Source organism: Triturus cristatus, chromosome 3_1 (genome assembly GCF_964204655.1).
Source record: "Triturus cristatus chromosome 3_1, aTriCri1.1, whole genome shotgun sequence".
NCBI classification, from domain to species: Eukaryota; Metazoa; Chordata; class Amphibia; order Caudata; family Salamandridae; genus Triturus; species Triturus cristatus.
The window spans coordinates 873,875,803-873,894,273 of NC_140583.1; the positions used below are offsets into that span (position 1 = coordinate 873,875,803).

The 18,471-nt window shown below is 44.8% G+C and overlaps 1 protein-coding gene across 2 annotated transcripts in view; it reads right to left on the minus strand.

Annotated features, from left to right (window-relative positions):
- The window catches only part of PPIG (peptidylprolyl isomerase G), a 270,573-nt gene that overhangs the window by 70,090 nt on the left and 182,012 nt on the right, over positions 1 to 18,471 (minus strand). For both annotated transcript variants that reach the window (XM_085645353.1, XM_085645352.1), the window contains exon 9: positions 4,632 to 4,830. In XM_085645353.1, coding sequence (XP_085501479.1) covers positions 4,632 to 4,830 — 199 coding nt within the window. The remainder of the gene's footprint in view (positions 1 to 4,631; positions 4,831 to 18,471) is intronic.

The window sequence follows — 18,471 nt, forward strand, 5'->3', positions numbered from 1 at the left end:
CAGTTCCTTTACTGAACTTCTGTCATTTTGTTTATTAAATATTACTCTATTTTTCTAATTCGGTTTGGGGTTTTAATTGTTTTGCTTTTGTCCTTTGACTTTATGACTGATTTGGTACTGTATAATTACTTGGCACTTTGCCCAAATTTAAGCCGGTCTGCTCTGTGCCATAGCTACTAGGGTGTGAGCTCAGATTAATTTAGTGACTTGAGTTCACCCTGACAAGGGTTGTGATTATTCATTGAAGTAGCTTGCACCCATCCCAAATAATATTCCAATTTCTTACAACGGTCAATCGACTATATTTACAAAAACATAATATTTGTTTTGAAAACCATACCCTCAAAATAAAAAATATACTACTACACCCTAAAACCTATTCATATAATTGATGCAAGAAAATAAAATATATTAATGCACCAAGGCCATAAACTTTAATAATCTTCCCATCTGTTGCAGATCCAATGAATCAATCAGGGGTAAGCACAGCTACTAACCCGCGAGGGTCTCAAGGCACGGGGACCTGGGGGGGGGGGGGGGGAGGGGGTCAGCTCTGTTGAGTGCTGGGGTTATCTGAAATGCCAAATCTTGAGGTCCTTCATGAATTGGAGCAGTGTGGGAACTTGGTGGAGGGGAGGTCATTCCAGGCCCTGGCTGCGATGTAGGAGAAGAATTTTCCTCCTGTTCTGGTCTTGTAGATGTGTGGGACGGTGGCCAGCAAGAGGTCAGCTGATCAGAGGTGTCTATTGGGTGCGTGGAGGTAGAGCTGGTGTTTAGGTATGCTGACCCGACATTGAGAAGGGCCTTGTATGCGTGAGTGAGGAGCTTGAAGATTATTCTTCTTTGGATGGGGAGCCATTGGAGATCGCGGAGGTGTTATGTGATATGGTTGTGAAGGGGGATGTTAAGGATCAGTCTGGCTGCAGCGTTATGGATGGTCTGGAGTTTGCGAAGTAGTTTCTTGTTGATACCGTCGTTGAGACAGTTGCTGTAGTCCAGTCTGCTACTGATGAGGGCGTGCAAGACCGCTTTTCTAGATTCGGGTGAGATCCATCTGAAAGTCTTTCGGAGTATGAGGAGGGTGTTGAAGCAGGCCGAGGACATTGCGGTGATCTAACGGTATATCATGAGCGAGGAATCTAATATGATGCAGAGGATTTGTGCGTAGTCTGTGGGGGAGGGTGGGGCTGGGTTCTGAGGGCCGGGGGCCACCAGGTTTCGTCTCATGCCAAGGGGGTGGACGCAAGGATGAGGACTTCTGTTTTCTTTGAGTTGAGTCACAGGCAGCTCTTTTTCATCCAAGTGGCGATGTCTTTCATCCCTTCTTGGAGGTTATGCCTGGTGATGTTGGGTTCTTTGGTGAGAGCTGGGTGTCATCGCCGTAGGAGACTATGTTGAGTCCGTGGTTTCGGACAATGGTTGCGAGGGGGGCCATGTAGATGTTGAAGAGGGTGAGGCTGAGGAAGGATCCTTGGGGCACTCCGCATCTGGTCTCTGTTGGTTCTGAGAGGTAGGGCAGGAGTCTGACTCGCTGAGCTCTGCCTGTGAGCAATTAGCAAATCCAGCTAAGTGGAATGTGGCGATTTCGAGGGAGCAGTCGATCGTCCGGTGTAGTTCGGGTGCGATGGCTGTGGAGGCTGCGTTGAAGACCAGGGGTCGGAAGGTGTCAGAGGGTGCTCCGAAGTGGATGCTCTTCATGGTCTTTAAGGTGTCTTCGGTCGTAAGTGGGGTCCAAGTGAGAAGGTCTGTTGGGTGGCGTCGCTGGGGGTGTGAGTTGGAGTGGTGCGGAGGTCATGGTTGTCAAAGTTGTCGCAGATCATCTTAATCTTAACGTTTAAGAAGGTGAGGAGTCTGTTGCAGAGGTCTTGGGAGGGTGGGATGTCTGTTGCCGCTGCAGGATTTTGTAAATTCCTTGATGATGGAGAAGAGTTCTTTGGTGTTGTGGGCGTTGGGGAGGATCCAAGACACCGAGACATGCTATTACGGATTCCACTAATTGCAAACAAAATTGGGTTGAATAGCTTCCTACAAGCAGTAGTAGGCCCTAATGCAGCCTTTAAGATTTAATGATTATTTCAGTCTAAACATATTTTACAGTCTTTACCTACATCTTTCCAAGTGGACCTAAAACATAGCAGTGTGGATAAACAAACATTACGACTAATATTCTTACATTTATGTTGGAGACATTTGAAAACAAATACTTCTGAATCTGTACGTGTTTGTAAGAAGCTATTGTCATGCACTCATTTTTTTCTTCTGTACCGCAAATCGTGCTCCTGAAAAAAATGTGCTTAGCTGGATTCATGAATAGCTGTTAAACCTATTCTAAAGGGAGCTGAGCATGCCAAATGTTATCAAGCTGTAACTCACAAACTGCTTTATCCAAATATTTCTTTCAGGAAGATTCAAGAGGCTTAACAGAGTAAAACAATTCATGCCAAAGATTTTTAAAGTATCTGGCGGAGCACTTCTGAGCTCCACGTAAATACTGACAAAATGAAATTGCCTCATGTATCCAGTTTGGATTATACAAGATAAATTCCAAACTAATTTGTGCCTGGACTGTACTGTCAGACAACCCACATAAAACTCTGTAAACCTCACATTGCACAAAATAAACAAAGCAGGACAGTTTGCTCTGAAAGCGATTAAGCCATAATTTCAAACTGGCATAAGTTTGACAGAAATTATACGAAGAATTAGACCGAGTAATAAAAACAGATACTTTTTTACTCAAATGCACGGAAGAGATGTTCAATATCACCAGCTTGGAATAAAGTTGTTTTGGTGACAGCTAGCGGCTGGGAGAATGTGAATCACTGCGATATACAGTTTTATAAAAACAAATTCTTCCACAAATCAACACCCATCACACCATCGTTCCCACTTATTCTACCAGGACCACATTTTGCAGATCCCCCAAGCGATCTCTCTGACACATATCTTTCCTTTTTTGATCTGTTACTCACCATTGCCATCAAAGTGATATTGATCGATTGGAAATCTGGTAACAACGTATCATACCACACCTGGTGGGTGTTGATCACCTACCTAAGAAGCACACACAACTCATTCTAGTAACAAAGGTTCCCCAGTAACCTCACAACAAATCAGATGACACTGACCTTCCTCCCCGCTCCTTCCCCTGTCCCATTCTTAGTTCTGCCACTAGTCCACACCTACAATAATGTACACGATACTCACATGTTACTGTCGCACCCCATGAGGCTAAACATATCCTCTACCGCCTTTTGTCTCACATTTCACCCTCACATCAACGCTGCAGCCTCAAACCACTATCCCTTGTCCAACATTCTACCAAACAACAACAGGCTACACCGGCTGATGATACTCACAAATACTAAAGTTGTGTATATGTCGCAACATGACAATGATTCCAGCTAAATGGTTTTTTCTTCTCCCTGTTTTATTCTCTGTATAGTTTTCGCAATACTAAAAATGCCAATAAATGTTTTTGAACAAAAAACAAATTCTTTCACAATGAGAGTTTGGATGTATACCGATTGTGAAATGATAAATCTGCATGGGAATGGGGTCATGTCGGTCTGCAAATACTTACCACATCCTCTACATTCCAAAAGTTGGTGGGGGCACCATTGTGCGCTTGGTGAACAATCGTTCATATGTAAATGATAATGTTTTTTGTACTGCACTCAACTTTTTTCTATTTTCTTCACTAATGATGTGCTACCAATTCCTAATACTATATATAATACCATCAATTAAAAACATGAATGAAGTCCTCAGGGATAATATATCCTCTTACTTAAGGAGGAAACTCCAAACAGTGGGCTCAAACCTGTGTCTGACCCATTTTATACCTCCAAGTTAGCATGTTCATAAAAAGCATTTTTCATCTCTTATGGTTATTGAGGGAATTCTGCCCCTTCTGACACTCCTACATCCTACTATCCTTGTCCTCTCGGTGGCACTATTTAGGCTTGATTACTGCCCCACCATCCACTCCAGTCTGCCATGCTATCAGCAATTTGCAATAGGCTTAAAATCATGCTGCCAAACTCCCACTGGGTAGTTAATCCAATACCAGCATATCAACCCACCACAGCAGATGTTAGACTCCCTATCTTTCAAAATTGTCCATAAGGGCTTCATACAGTGCTTCAATCCATAAAAATAAGGACTTTCCATAAGTATCAGCAAATAAATGTGCTTGGCTGAGCAGGTTCGCTATCCAACATACCAAATATTACAAATTAAGATTGGTACCCTTCCCCTTTCACCTCCGATTTGAATAACATCTACTGTAATTCAGAAAAAGATTGAGAAGCTTCTTGTTTCTAAAGGCGTTTGGTCCCAGAACATGTCGAAAGGTTTCAAGAAAGCCAAGGCCACACATCCATGATATGCGTTCAATCTGGGCTTCACTGAGAAGGTTAGCAAAGTCTACTCTGGAGCTGGCCATGATAAAGATAATCATTAGTGAACTTAGAGGTCAACTAAAATTGGTGAAACGTTTCAAGTTACACAAAATAAATAATTCTTAAGGGTGTTATATGTGTGCGAACGTAATTCCACACAGTTAGGCATCCTACATAGTGTAATATTTTTATATCACACGTAGAAATGTGTAAAAATATAAAACATACCTTTTTTTGCTTTTCTTTCGTCGTTTCTTTTCCTTTTTCTGCTTCTTTGAAATTTTCTTATGTTTCTTTTTTTTCTTTTTAGATTTTTCTTCTGTTTCACTCTTTGAATCGGAAGAGGACTCCGCAGAAGAGTCAGAATCAAAATTATCAGAGTCTGTGGCCGAGGAAGATTTATGTCTTTTCTTCTCTTCCTTTTTAGCTTTAGGATCAAAATCAAAATCACAGTGGTCAATACGATTTTGGTAGCATCATGTCCATCCTGGACTCAATGATGAAGAAAACAATACAGATATATTCCACTTTCTTCTGCTACAAAAGTCCAACAAGAAATTAAATAATATATTCTTTCATCTGAGCTATTGGGATTCTTACTGTGGGCGACTGTGAAAAAATTAGCACTTATAAATGGTCACTCAGCTATAGCCACCAACTCTCTACATCTTTACAGGTCCACAAGCAATAATGTGTTTCACTGAAATACTGCTAGCAGCAAAGTTTGTGATCTAGGTGCTGCCACCATCTGGGATCACTGCTATGACGTGGACACAACAAAGAGCCGCCTGACAGCCTACGAGTGATATTTAAGTGTACTGTGGTTCACACTGGTACTACCTGAGGCTTGTTTGTGTTTGCTCCATTTTTATTTGTTACTAAAACAATGCACCAGAATTAGAGCCCACTGAAAGATACCAATATTAGAGCCAATCTGAGGTACTAGCATCATTGTCTCGCAGTAATGTGGTCTGTCACAAATGAAATTAGTCAGTGATGAGGTGGCATCAATTCGAGAATAGTTATTGGCTTTTAAACAATAAGAAAATACAGTACTATGAGAAATTTTCTGGTGATCCTAGGACAGACAGTGCAATTTCAGTGGTAACAGACAATCCCAAGTACCACTTAACCGTGGACTTCAACGGGCTACCCAAGTTGCTTCCTTGTGCCCCTGCCTTTTTCACAGTAGTGAGGCAGAGCAGGCAAGGCTTACTTACTCAGGTTTTAGAAATAGACAGAGTTAACGTTTAAGTGTCAAGTAAACTGTTCAGTTAAAAAGAATACACACACAAATGTGGCACCTTCTGGGTGCAGAGGCACGGCCCAAAAAGTTATTATACTATCTTAGTGCTAGGAATTAACGCTATGATAACACTTGCCAGTTGTATAGCCAACGTTATACTGATATGTTTAATTCAGAATAATTTAGATGAGCTCATAAAACTAAGGAAGGGCTTTGGTTTTTGGAATTAGCAACAGCTTTCTCTCACACTGGGGTTCATAACTGTCTCAAGGAAGCAGATACATGGACCCTTAACTCAATTCCGGTGTGAAGGCTGAGAAAAACAGAAGCCACTCCATTTAATTAAAAAATACCCCCCCCCGACAATCTGCCACCAAATAACTAAGACACCAATCAGCACAAAAAGGGCTTTGGTGCTTGTGGTGATTATGTCCTAGTTACTCAGTGTCTGCTGATCAGTACCCTGTTGGAGAATCGGTGCTTAAAGGTTCATTCACTGGAGTCAATCTATTAGTTCAGGACCCAACTGGTAATCCTGGTTTATGGTGATTCAACTGGAGCAGAGAGCCAGTACTCAATAGGTTTGGTGCTTTTCTCTTTAAGTGACTTCAAAACCACAATCAATGTTAGGTTTGCCTGATGATGAGGCAGTCATAGGACCATGGGCACATAATGGTTCATCTAGGACTAAGTGGGAGTTTATTTCTTAGGATACAATAGTAACTGCAAATTAAATCTAAGATACTGTCAGGTCAATATGGGCTAGGAATAGCAACAGGTTTTGGAATCAGTGAACTCTTCCAGCCATGAAAACCGCACAGGAGGGTGTGAATGCCAATTGCCTTGTGGTCTTTGTGGGGCTGCAGGAGGGTACAAGCACACTCTTGTATGGTATAGATCAGAAAAAGTGGAAGATGGCTCTTCTGGATAACTGTAAGAGGTGGAGCAGCTCCGTGACCCTCATGATGTTCTTATAGATGCTTGCGGACCTCCTAGACAGAAGGGCTCAGGTAACCTTGTTTTGTTTAGGAAGGCACAGTCCAGTGAGCTGTCCTTGTAGAGGTCCTACATTCAGATTTGGTCTGTTCCAGGAAATCCACTGGCAGTATAGCTCTTGTTTTCCCACAGGTCACAACAGATAGTGAATCCAGCGGATGGGTAACTGCATAGGCTTTCCTGGCTAAGGCTCAGTTTGGAGGCAGAACAGAAGACATACAGAGGTTCCAATCCTGAACCAGTGTCTTTCGATCCCTAAATATGATGTGCAGGTCTTCTAAGTGCCCAACGTAATAAATCAAGTACTGTCTCTGGGGTGCTGTCCTTATACTCTTCTTGTGGTAAAGGTGGAGATGTGGAATCAACCAGAATGTATGCCTAATTCAGAGGTTTAATAACTTCTCCATCCTGGAGGAGCATTCTATCCTTGTTTCAGTCCTGCGAGTCCTGAGTCCGGAGTCCACAATACAACTAGTTCTGACTGGCTCTATGTGAGAAAGTGCCATCTTTCTTGCATGGTATGCCCCCACTTTTTGCTGAATTGCTGAATGTACTTTGACTGCGTGTGCCCTGGACTCCTGCCAATCAGGTGCCCAGGGCCTATGTGCCTTCCCTAAAACACACTAAACCCAAATTGGCAAACCCTGGCCACATGTCAGCCCCTGGTAAATGGTACCCTAGGTACCCAGGGCCTTGTGACCAGGGAAGGCCTCCAAGGGCTGCAACACTCATTGTGCCACCCTTAGAGGCCCTGTACCCTTACACACACACACACACGCTGCCTTTGCAGGCTGGGTGTCTGGGTGCAAGACGAAACAAAGTCGACATGGCACACATCCCTGTGTGCCATGCCCATCACCTACACTGCCATGGCATACATCAGCCACCCCTCTAGCTGGGTGCCTTATGCCAATGGTGTGGGCAAAGTAGCAGGAGCCCTGTGCCCCTACAGTACCCAGGTCAATTCCTGAGCACTGTAAGTGCAGTGCTGCCATTTAAGAGTACATGGTACTGAGAGCTTGTCAAACAAGAACTCCACAGCACCATGATGGCAACACTGAAGACTGAGAAGTTTGGTATCAAACTTCTCAGCACATTAAACCCACACTGATGCCAGTGTGGGATTTAATGTACTAAGCACCCCAGAGGGCATCTTAGAGATGCCCCCTTAAACCTAACCTACAATCCACGTCTGCTCTGAGGCTGCCTAGGCTGCCACACAGCAGACATGTTGCTGGACCCCTGGGTGGGAGAGCCACTGCTCTCCGGGGCCTGCAACAATGCACATCCTGGGCGAGGCGCTAAATCTCCTCCCCCAGGATGGGCAGGGGGAAGCTTCAAAGGCATGCCGCCTCTGTGAGCTTCCCCAGGCCACTGCAACCCCCCACTCTGGCGGGAAGCTTGGCCGGAAACCCCAAATAAGGACAGGGGATGTGCCAGCCTGCCAATCCCACCCCTCAGGTGGGGGAGGCGAGGTGAAGCACATCTCCGGGCTCTCGCCATCTTGAAGATGGGAAGCCCTACCCTATCAGGACTAGGCTACTGCCCTCCTCCCACAGGAGAGAGGCAGGATAGGGGGTGTACCCACCCCAGGACAGGGACCCATTGGCCCCTGCCTTTCACCTACCTGTAGCGTCCCTAAATCTAGTATTTAAAGGCACCCTGAACCTTCCTTCCCCAGATTCCGAAATACAAAGAATAGCAAGAAGAAAGAAGACCTGCCATGCAGCTGCTAAGAAGAGGAAGACACCAACTGCTTTGGCCCCAGCCCTACCGGCCTGTCGACCCTTGAACCTGCTCCTGCTCCAAACCGGCATCTCTTGTGGCCAGCAACCTCACAAACCCGGGAGGACCTGGCTACCTTTTGGCTCTAAGCCCCTGGGACTCCCATGAGTAGAGGCTCTACTCAAAACCTACCTCTAATCCCTGGCAGCAGCTCGGAACCGCGAACCCAGCACACTCCGCACCAGCCAAGCCTGGCCAGTGCTGGAATGAACAAAGACCACGAGGACGACCCCACGGCGACTGTGACCCCGAGTCCGGCACCCAAGGACCTCCCTCGACACTCCTGAAGAAGCCTGCAGCCTCAGAACAAGGTGCCCCCCTACCGCGATCAACAGAGGGTAAGATTTCCCGACACCAAAAGGCACCCCTGCACGTGGCGCCCCACGGTCCCCTGTGCCCAATCCCGGGGTACCTACCTATCCTCCAACTACCCAACTTACCTCTCGAAGTGGTGGTGGCACCTGAAGAATCCCCGTCCCGAGCTTGCAGTCTTTTTCTAAACCAGAGATTTCCCATTGAAATCAATTGAGCGCCCGAAGGCTCAAAAGCACCCTGCACCCAGCCGCCCGAGTGGCCCTGACAGTGCAACCTCTACACCTACCTACTTCCCCACTTGCCCCGAGTAAGTGACCAGGAGCCCAGCTCCCACAGCCGCGTGGCTTGCTAGTCAGCAGCCACCAACCAAGGTCCCCCTATCCCTCATAGGATACATTGGGCCTAACTCTCTCTGCACCCGGCCGCCCTAGAGTCGCTGAGGGTGAACCAACTGTACCTACCTGACCCTGGGGGACCCTTGAGTCTATGCCCAGAACCTCAACTCTGCCAGTCGAGTACTTACCTTTAAACCGATAACTCTATTTTCTTCATAGGGTAACATTGACTGTCTTTTCCCTGAAATTTCTTCCAAGTGTGGACTTTTCAAATCTTAAAATATTCACCAAAAATCAGCCGAGTAACGAAAATACTCACCTGCTCATAGGTGAGCTCCCAGTGCTGGACCTTGGTGCCCAGCATTGACTCTGAAAAATACTTACAACTGTACTTACCAGTAACCCCAATTTTCTCCCATAGGAAATCATCAACTGTTTTTCTGTGAAATTTCTTTTAAGTGTCCATTTCTGCAATCTTTAAATATTCTTTAAAAATCGTATAATATCTGAAAACGTAATTACTTACCTGTTTTGGATAAAGGTCCAAGTACTGAGTCTAGGTACCCAGTACTGGATTACAAAAGTAACGAGAACATACTGTACCTGCAACTTGAATTTTCTTCCATAGGGAATCATTGACTGTTTTCTTTGAAATAAGTGTCAACTTTTAAAATAGCTAAATATTGTTTAAAAATCACAGTAATTAAGTCGACTTTCATCACTTGATTCTAAGTACTGACCCAGGACTGAATCTAGGATCCAGTCCTGGAATTCCAGAAGTAATCCTAAAAGTAATCTGTTGCAAATAACTTGAAATTTCCATTGAGCTCAATGCATTGTTGTGTTTAAAATAGTGTTGCCTATTGCAACCACTTGTAACTGTTTACAAAAGTCAATTGCATATTGCAAAAGTATTTATATAAAGCATCTCATTCTGAGAAAGTATATTTTAATGCCAAGTGTTGGTTCTAAAATAAAACAAGCATATATTTTTTTTATATATAAACCATTGGCCTAGAGTTCAGTTATTGAGTGTGTGAGACCATTTGCTGACTGAGTGTGTACCACAAATGCTTTACACTGTCCTCTGATACTGCCTTACTGCTCGACCAAGCTACCAATTTAGAGAGTAAGGTTATATCGAACTTTAGCCTCTGTCAAACCCTTTGGGACTGTGGACTCTGTACACCCTGTACCTATTAAGGAACAGTATATACAGAGCCACTTTCTCACACTCTACACCCGATGGGTACTTGTAGGAAGCTGGCTCTGTATATACTATACCAAAATGAGGTATAGTGTGCGCAGAGTCCAGTGGAACCCCAAAGATAGGCAGAGGTACAAGTAGATAGCACCTTACTCTCTATTTGTGGTAGCGTGGGCGAGCAGTAAGGCTTTATCAGAGGGTAGTGTTAAGCATTTGTTGTACACACTCAATCAGCAAATGATGTCACACACTCAAAGACTGAATTCAGACCAATTCTTTTGCATAAAAATATTATGTAGTTATTTTATTTCTAGAACCAAGTAAAGCCTGGCACAGGTAAGTGAAATAAATGCTTTGCAAAATATTATGCAGTGTTTTACAATTGAATGCAGGTTTAAATGCAGTTCATTGAAATACAGGCAAGTCAAAATATTGAAATTACGTTTCAGATTACTTTTTAAGTTACTTTTTCTACACCGTGTGATATGACTAGATATCACACTGGGACATTTCTAGAGAAAAGGTAAGTAAAATCAGTTTTGCAGAGTTGTAGTTTTTCAAGTTTTCATACAAATCAATTAAAGGAAAATAGTCGATGTATTCCTATGGCGAGAAATGAAATTATCGGTGAACAGAAGTACTCGGTCTTTGGAGTGGAGTTTCTGGGGTTAGAACAAAGGTTCCCCCAGGGTCAAGCATGCACTCTTGAAACACCCTCAGCGGCAGTAGGGCAGCCGGGTGCAGGGTGCTGAGGCCCAATGTTATCGAATGGGGGATAGGGGGCCTCCGGTGGGTGGTTGCTCACGAGCAGACCACAAGGTTGTGGGAGCAAAGCTCCTGGTGTTAGGCTCAGGGCAAAGGGGGATCTGGTTTAGCACACAAAGTGCACCCGCAGCGGCGGCTGTGTGCAGGGTGCCGTTTCGGCGTCAGGTACCCTGTTCTTTTCAACGGGGATTCTCGGTTTTGGTTTTTAGCTGCAGGATCGGTTCACAAAGACTTCCAGGAGGAACCAACAGCTGGGCAGGTAAGTTGGAGGGCTCAGGGACATAGGTGCACCTCTGGTTCTTTCCTCCAGGGCGCAGGGCAGCTGGATGCAGGGGTGTCTTTTGAGGTCAGATTTCACCTTACCGGGCCACTCGCGGTCGGGAGGTCTCCGTGCAGAGGCTGCAGGCGACGTCAAGGAGTCCTGGAGGGCTCCACCCATGGTAGACTCTGGAGCGCTGGGGGACCTCGCTGGGACCAGTGGGCCACTCGGACCCGGGCCGTAGGCGATGGGTGCAGTGGTTTTTCCAGGCATCTGGTTTCTTTGTCCTCAGCAGGCTCAGTCTGTTTTGAGGATTCTTTTGAACAGAGCTGCTATTCACAGGAGATCCGGTCTTTGTTGAAGGCAGTCAGAGCTCCCAGGGGTTCTGGAGGTTGCTGGCTGCAGGACCAGGCAACTTTTGATGCAGGATCTCTGGAAACTGCAGATGGGCAGGTAGAGCTGGGGCCAAGTCAGTTCTTCTCTGCAGCATCCTCTGCTGGGTGTCGCCTTTCGTTCTTATTCTTCTTAGGTTGCGAGAATCTGACTTCTTGGTTCAAGGCTGCCCCCTAAATACTGTATTTAGGGGGCGTTTTAGGAGTCTCGAGGTCAGTAGCCAATGGGCTACTGACCTTAGGGTGACTACACCCTTGGTGTGGGAGAAGGCACAATCCCTAATCCCGATTGGGGAGTGCCTGCCATCTGCAAGATGGGGGGCACTGAAGAGTGGGCTTCACCTCGCCTTCCCCAACTGAGGGGTGTGGTTGGCAGAGGTGGACACACCTTCTGGGCTGGCTAATTTTTCCCGCCTGTCTTCCTGCCGAAAAGGAGGGGAGCCAGGAAGGGGCCTGCTCCAGATAGCAGGAGAGGCTGGGGGTCGCATTACAAAGGCGGCAATGCCTTTGAAGCTCCCCTGCCACTGATGGCTCTTCCTGGCCTCAACACCTCCATCCAGGAAAGGCTTTGTTTCTGGGCTTAGGGTGCGAAAGTTCCCACCCCAGGGGTCCAGAAACATGTCTCGTGGTGGCAGGCTGGTGTGTACCAGTCAGGGAACCCACCAGAGGCTGGTCGTTTTTCAGGGGGGGGGGATCTCCCAAATTTTTTCTCCAAGATTTTCATTAAATCCCGCACTGGCATCAGTGTGTGTTTAATGTGCTGAGAAGTTTGATACCAAACTTCCCAGTTTTCAGTAAAGCCATTATGGTGCTGTGGAGTTCGTAATGATAAACTCCCAGCATCATATACTCTTAATGGCATTACTGCACTTACAATGTCTATGAATTGGTCGAGACACTGTAGGGGTAAAGGGCTCATGAACCTGTACCCTCACCAATGGTATAGTGCACCCAACTAGAGAAGTGGCTGACCTATGCCGGGGCAATGGGTTGTAGACATGGCACACAGGGATGTGTGCCATGTTGACTCTTCCCTTTGTTCTGCACCAAAACACGCAGCCTGCAATGGCAGTGTGTGTGTGTGTGTAAATGTACAGGGCCTCTAAGGGTGGCACAATAAGTGCTGCAGCCCTTAGAGGCCTTCCCTGGCCACAGTGCCCTTGGTACCCATGGTACCTTTTACAAGGGACTGACATGTGGCCAGAGAGGTGTCAATTGGGGGTACAAAGGTACCGTTTTGGGAAAGAACACAGGCCCTGGGAAGCTGATTGGCAGGGACCCAGGGCACATCAAGTCAAAATGCATCAGTAGTTTGGCAAAAAGTGTGTGTGTGTGTGTGGGGGTTACTGCAACAGAAACCCAGCTTCTTACAGTACTGGCCTTAGCCTTGAGACTGCATATGTTCACGATCAAATGGAGTTGGCCTAAGAGATGGGGCTAGGACAAGTTTGCCCAGTAAAAGTTTCCCCTGACTGGGTCAAAGGGGATGGGAAAAACATCAAGTACTACATGTTTTTGGGACAGGAAGGATGTATGTGCACGCTGGGCTGCCAGAAATGGAACTAACCTACTCCACCCAAGGACAGCACCACATTGCGCAGCATGCAGAATGGGTTCAAATACAACCCACTATTCACCAGTCAACCATTAACCATATATCCCACATACATATAGCATACATCCTTCATGTGTGTTAGACATCACAAAAGAAAGGGAACACGAGAAAGGAAACACGAGATAGGGAGACCGGATGAACCGCTTACTGGGTAGAGTCAGTAGGTAGTCTCCGGAAGCTTACTGGTAACATGGCCCGCCACCCTGGTCTATAGTCCTGCTGTCACCGCCACCAATTATTTATTTATAAATTTTTATATAGCGCTAGCTAGACCCGTGGGTATCAGAGCGCTTTACATACACAAAGGAAAATAAACAATTGCACTACATTGCAGGACATGAGGATGCATAAAGATATAAGAAAATACATCATACTTACGAATACAGTGAAGGGGAGAAAACGCGGGAGGTTGAAACAGTCAGATAACCAGGAGTCCCTATAACCAAATTGGAATCCAGGATACATGCCCACCTACAACCCCAGCATTACAATATGACGGCCAATGACCTCACAGCCCACTTTAATTCCACAATGACAAAGGTGTTGGATCAAGTAGCACCACTCAAACTCAAAAATCTGACATCTACCAAATCTAAATCCTGGTTCAACGTAGATCTTAATAACGAAAGACGACAACTCAGACAATCGGAAAGGGCTTGGAGACTAAACCCTTCGACTATCCACCTAGCGCAACTTAGGTCAACCCGACTGGCATATAAAAAACACATTTTTAGAGAAAAGAACACGGTTCTTCCGTAGCCAACTAGACCAGGTGAACAATAGACCTAGAGAACTCTTCAACATTGTTTAAAGTGAAACAAACGGCACACCCTCACAAGAAATAATAGACACCAAGGATCGATGCGAAGAAATCGCCAGCTTCTTCACAGATAAAGTCACAAAAATTGAGCAATCCTTCATCCAAACCTCTAATCCTCCCTCCCTCGCAACCTGCCCCCCTTTAACTACTCCTGACCAAACAGATCGAAATCATACCACAGACATCCAGGCCCGCTTCCAACTGAAAAATGGCGCTAATTGGTCGAACTTCGAACTCACGTCAGAAATCGAAATCTTAAATATAATTGCCAGCTTAAAGCCTACTTCCCACACTACGGACCCCCTCCCATCCACAATAGTAAAAAAAACTCAACCACATCATTGCCCCTTTCTGGACAAAAATCAACGCCTCCCTCACATCAGGTTGTGTCCCAGACTCCCTACAACTAGGACAAATCACCCCTATACTCAAGAGACCAGGAGCCGACCCAAACGAGCTCAACAACCTCAGACCTATCTCCAACCTTCCGTTCCTAGCTAAAGCATTAGAGATGTGCGTTCTCCAACAACTCAACAAACATATTGATGACTTCAACCTCCTTGACACCTTTCAGTCGGGTTTCAGGAAAGGTTGTAGCACTGAAACAGCGATGCTCAATATTTCAGATGATATTCACAGAGCCTTAGATGAAGGTGAGGCCTGTCTCCTCATCTTTATTGACTAATTTGCGGCATTTGACAAAATAAACCATACAGCTCTACTTGAGACTTTGAAGAGGCGCTCTGGCATTAATGGCACAGTACTAGAATGGTTCACTTTCTTCCTTCAGCACTGTTCACAACAAATTAAAATCAACTTCTGCCTCGCTGTACCAACACGAGTCAAACTTGGAGTCCCGCAAGGATCGATCCTCTCACCATCCCTCTTCAATCTCTTCATGGAGCCCCTTGTAATTATTCTGAAACAAACAGGGATTCAATACCACCTTTATGCAGATGACACACAAATATACTACAAAATCAAATCACCCAGTGATGTCCAACACCTCAATGTCACGCTAACCAAGATCCAAGCCTGGTTTAACGAAATCCACATAAAGCTGAACCCGGACAAAACGAAATTGATACGGTTCTCTCCGAAAAGTAACCACCGACCTATTCAAGACTGGCTCATAAATCTTGATGCTCTAAACTGCTCCCTCCATCCTATCCGACTCGGTAAAGTCACTAGGCATTACCCTGGATAAGAACCTGTTAATGAAAGACCACATCAAGAACTCTGCAAAAGGTGCGCTTTACTCTCTAAAACACCTCAAGAAAATTAAACCTTTCATTCCCCAGGATGATCTCAAGGCAATTGGACAATCCCTAGTCCTTTCTAAACTGGACTACGGGAAGGCATCCTAACAGGTTCACAAAAGCTCACCTAGCCCCACTAACATTATAGATATGAGAGGCAGCATGAGATACTGCCAATAAAACTAATAGTGCTAGCAAAGATCATTACAACCTCTTTGAGGTGCCATCAATCAACAGGGTGTATGTATTCTGCTGAGGTACTTTACGTTTGTTTGCATCCATGAAGAATACTATACTTTCACTGGCATCGGACTTACAAGAATTGATATAGAGCACCAGTGAGTTAGTACAATGAGAACAGACTACTCTACTTCAATCACCAGGAGGAGCCAGCTAAGAGTGCCCCACAAACTACAACAGAAATTCGAATGAAAAGTACCGCTTGTGAATTACCCAAAGAGAAATTCCACAAGTAACAATACACTCACAGACTGTGAGGGATAACACATCAAATAGTGCCCACAAAAGCAGGCCATGGAAGACCATATTTCAGCCTTTATACAAATCAAAGGGTAGGCACGACATACTCAACCGGGGAAACCTATTGAGACTCTTTCAAAATACATCATCATTGACAGAAATAACAAGTGAAGATATGGTCAGTGTACAATTTACATCGAAAGTGAAAAACAACGGCCAAGAAGACACCATAGTTACATGGAAGAGTCATCGCACAGCAGACGCAATTCTCAGGGAAAAAGTATGGTTCGAAGACAGTGGTATAGCAATAGATGAGCTAAAGCACAAAAAATACCCTCATACGTTACTTCAGCCAATAAACTCCATAAAACACTCAAAGAAAGCCAAGGAAAACTTGAAGAATGCATTGAGAGGAACTACGAAAAAACAATCATTTCAGAATTATAAGAACTTGAGCATAACAGTAACAACCCAGGAAAATACTGAAAAAAAACAGATCAGTAACAGACAAAATATTTCAAAAACCTGAAAGGAGGGAGCAATACAGCAGGACAAACAGTGAGACAGAGTACGCCACTCATCATTCCGGATATCAGGGTAGTCCCACAAGTACAGTGCAATTCAAAACACAGGGCAAAAGCAACTGGAATTCAGAGCATCAACCAAGACCATCAAACTGGTACCAATATGGTCTCCTGGAATGTTGCTGGCATTCATAGAGCCCTCAAACATGAATCGGCAAGGAAGAAACTGCAAGAAGGCGACATTGTATGCATACAAGAACCCTGGGCAACAGAGCACATGCATATGGAAGGTTTTTCTGGCTTTCACAAACCAGCAACTAAACATCAACAGTATGGTAGACCGTCTGAGGGGATTTTGACCTACATTAAGCATGCAAAAGAATTCACAACAAGGAAAATAAAAACAGAGTCAGAAATGGTGCAGGCGTTCATAGTGGGATGTAAAGAGGAAAAAGAAGGAAGATCTTCATTGCTAGTAAGAAACTCATAGCTCAATGCCCATGGTCAGGCAAAACTAGAAGCAACAAGATCCACGATCGCCACAATAGAGGAAGTCTTAAGCACACATCCACTACCCACCAAGGTAATCATGGATTGACTTCAATCTCCACTACTTAGGAATGAAGAAAAACGAAACAATGTACTTAACAAGCTCATAAAAGATTTAACAATTTTCTACAAACTTACAACTTCAAATCAACTGAGGGATTATACAAAAACCTAAACCCAAATACACCTGAAATGGCTACTTATAATAACAATTGTACTACAATTGATTCCATCTTCCTGTGGTAACATCTCAGTCAAAAAATAGTTCACTTTGCAATGGCGACACACGAAACGAGCGATCACACAATTCTTCAGGTGGAACTAAGTATTCCAATTAAACAACTGAAACAAGCCTCCACTCTAGCATATTCTAGAGGCATTGAGGAACACTCAATCAGGAGGATCAGATGGAAAGAGCAGAAGGCTGACACACTAACATCATGGAAACACGCATAATAACACAAAAGTAACCACCCTAGCACCGAACATACCATTGACAACTGGGGAACATGGATATCTGCCCAGAATACAACCCTTTGCAGAGGAGCAAAGGAAACCTTTCACCAGCTACGCAAATGTGGCAAGACCCTTTGCAGAGGAGCAAAGGAAACCTTTCACCAGCTACGCAAATGTGGCAAGACAATGTAAAACTAAGCAAATTAACTTGTAATTTAAAAACGCCAAAAAGGAATCACCGTATTGCTGGCACACAAACTTCCAGGCAGAAGTGTAGAGAACTCAATATAGAGCGCAAATATCTGATATGGACCGTCAAACAGAAGAACCTAGAGAAACAATGGATTTAAATCCACAAGCTATCCATGCACCACAAACCTTGGCAGTTCTGGCAATACAATGCCCTGTAGGAAAACAAAGTGGATCGACGCAACTCTGTCCCCGCCGATGTATGGTTTAGTCACAAAGCTACAATCTACGTAGAAAACAAGGACAATGTTCAGCAGAAACGTATAGAGGAATGCCTAGTCGAGTGTATAGTTTATGACGATGAGCCCAGCTCAGAAGCTGGAGGTAAAGATCAAGACGGGCAGGCCGTTGAGAAGATAATAAAAAAAGAAGAGAAAGGACGGGGCACCCAGTCCCAATGGGCTACGGGAGGAATGTTCAGAGAAGACCCGGCATACTGGGGAGGAGTCCTATCCAGCCTATTCACAGAATGTCAACTGCAAGCCAATGTTCTGGAATCATGGCGTGGCTCAATGTTACAACCTATACTTAAGAAAGGAGATAAAACAGAACCAACAAATTACAGATTGATTGCCCTTCTGGAAATTGAAGGTAAAGCCTACGCTAGCACATCACTGGCAGAGCTGAATAGGTGGATCAATGACAAAGAAATACTTCATCCAAGCAGGCCTCTTAAACACCATCATCTCCCTATATAGCAAAATATGGATCAAAGTTAAACTAGCAGATAACACAATAACAAAAAAGTGCTTTACAGGCCAGGGCCTAAAACAGGGCTGCGTTCTTGCCCCCACTCTCTTCAATCTATACACAGCA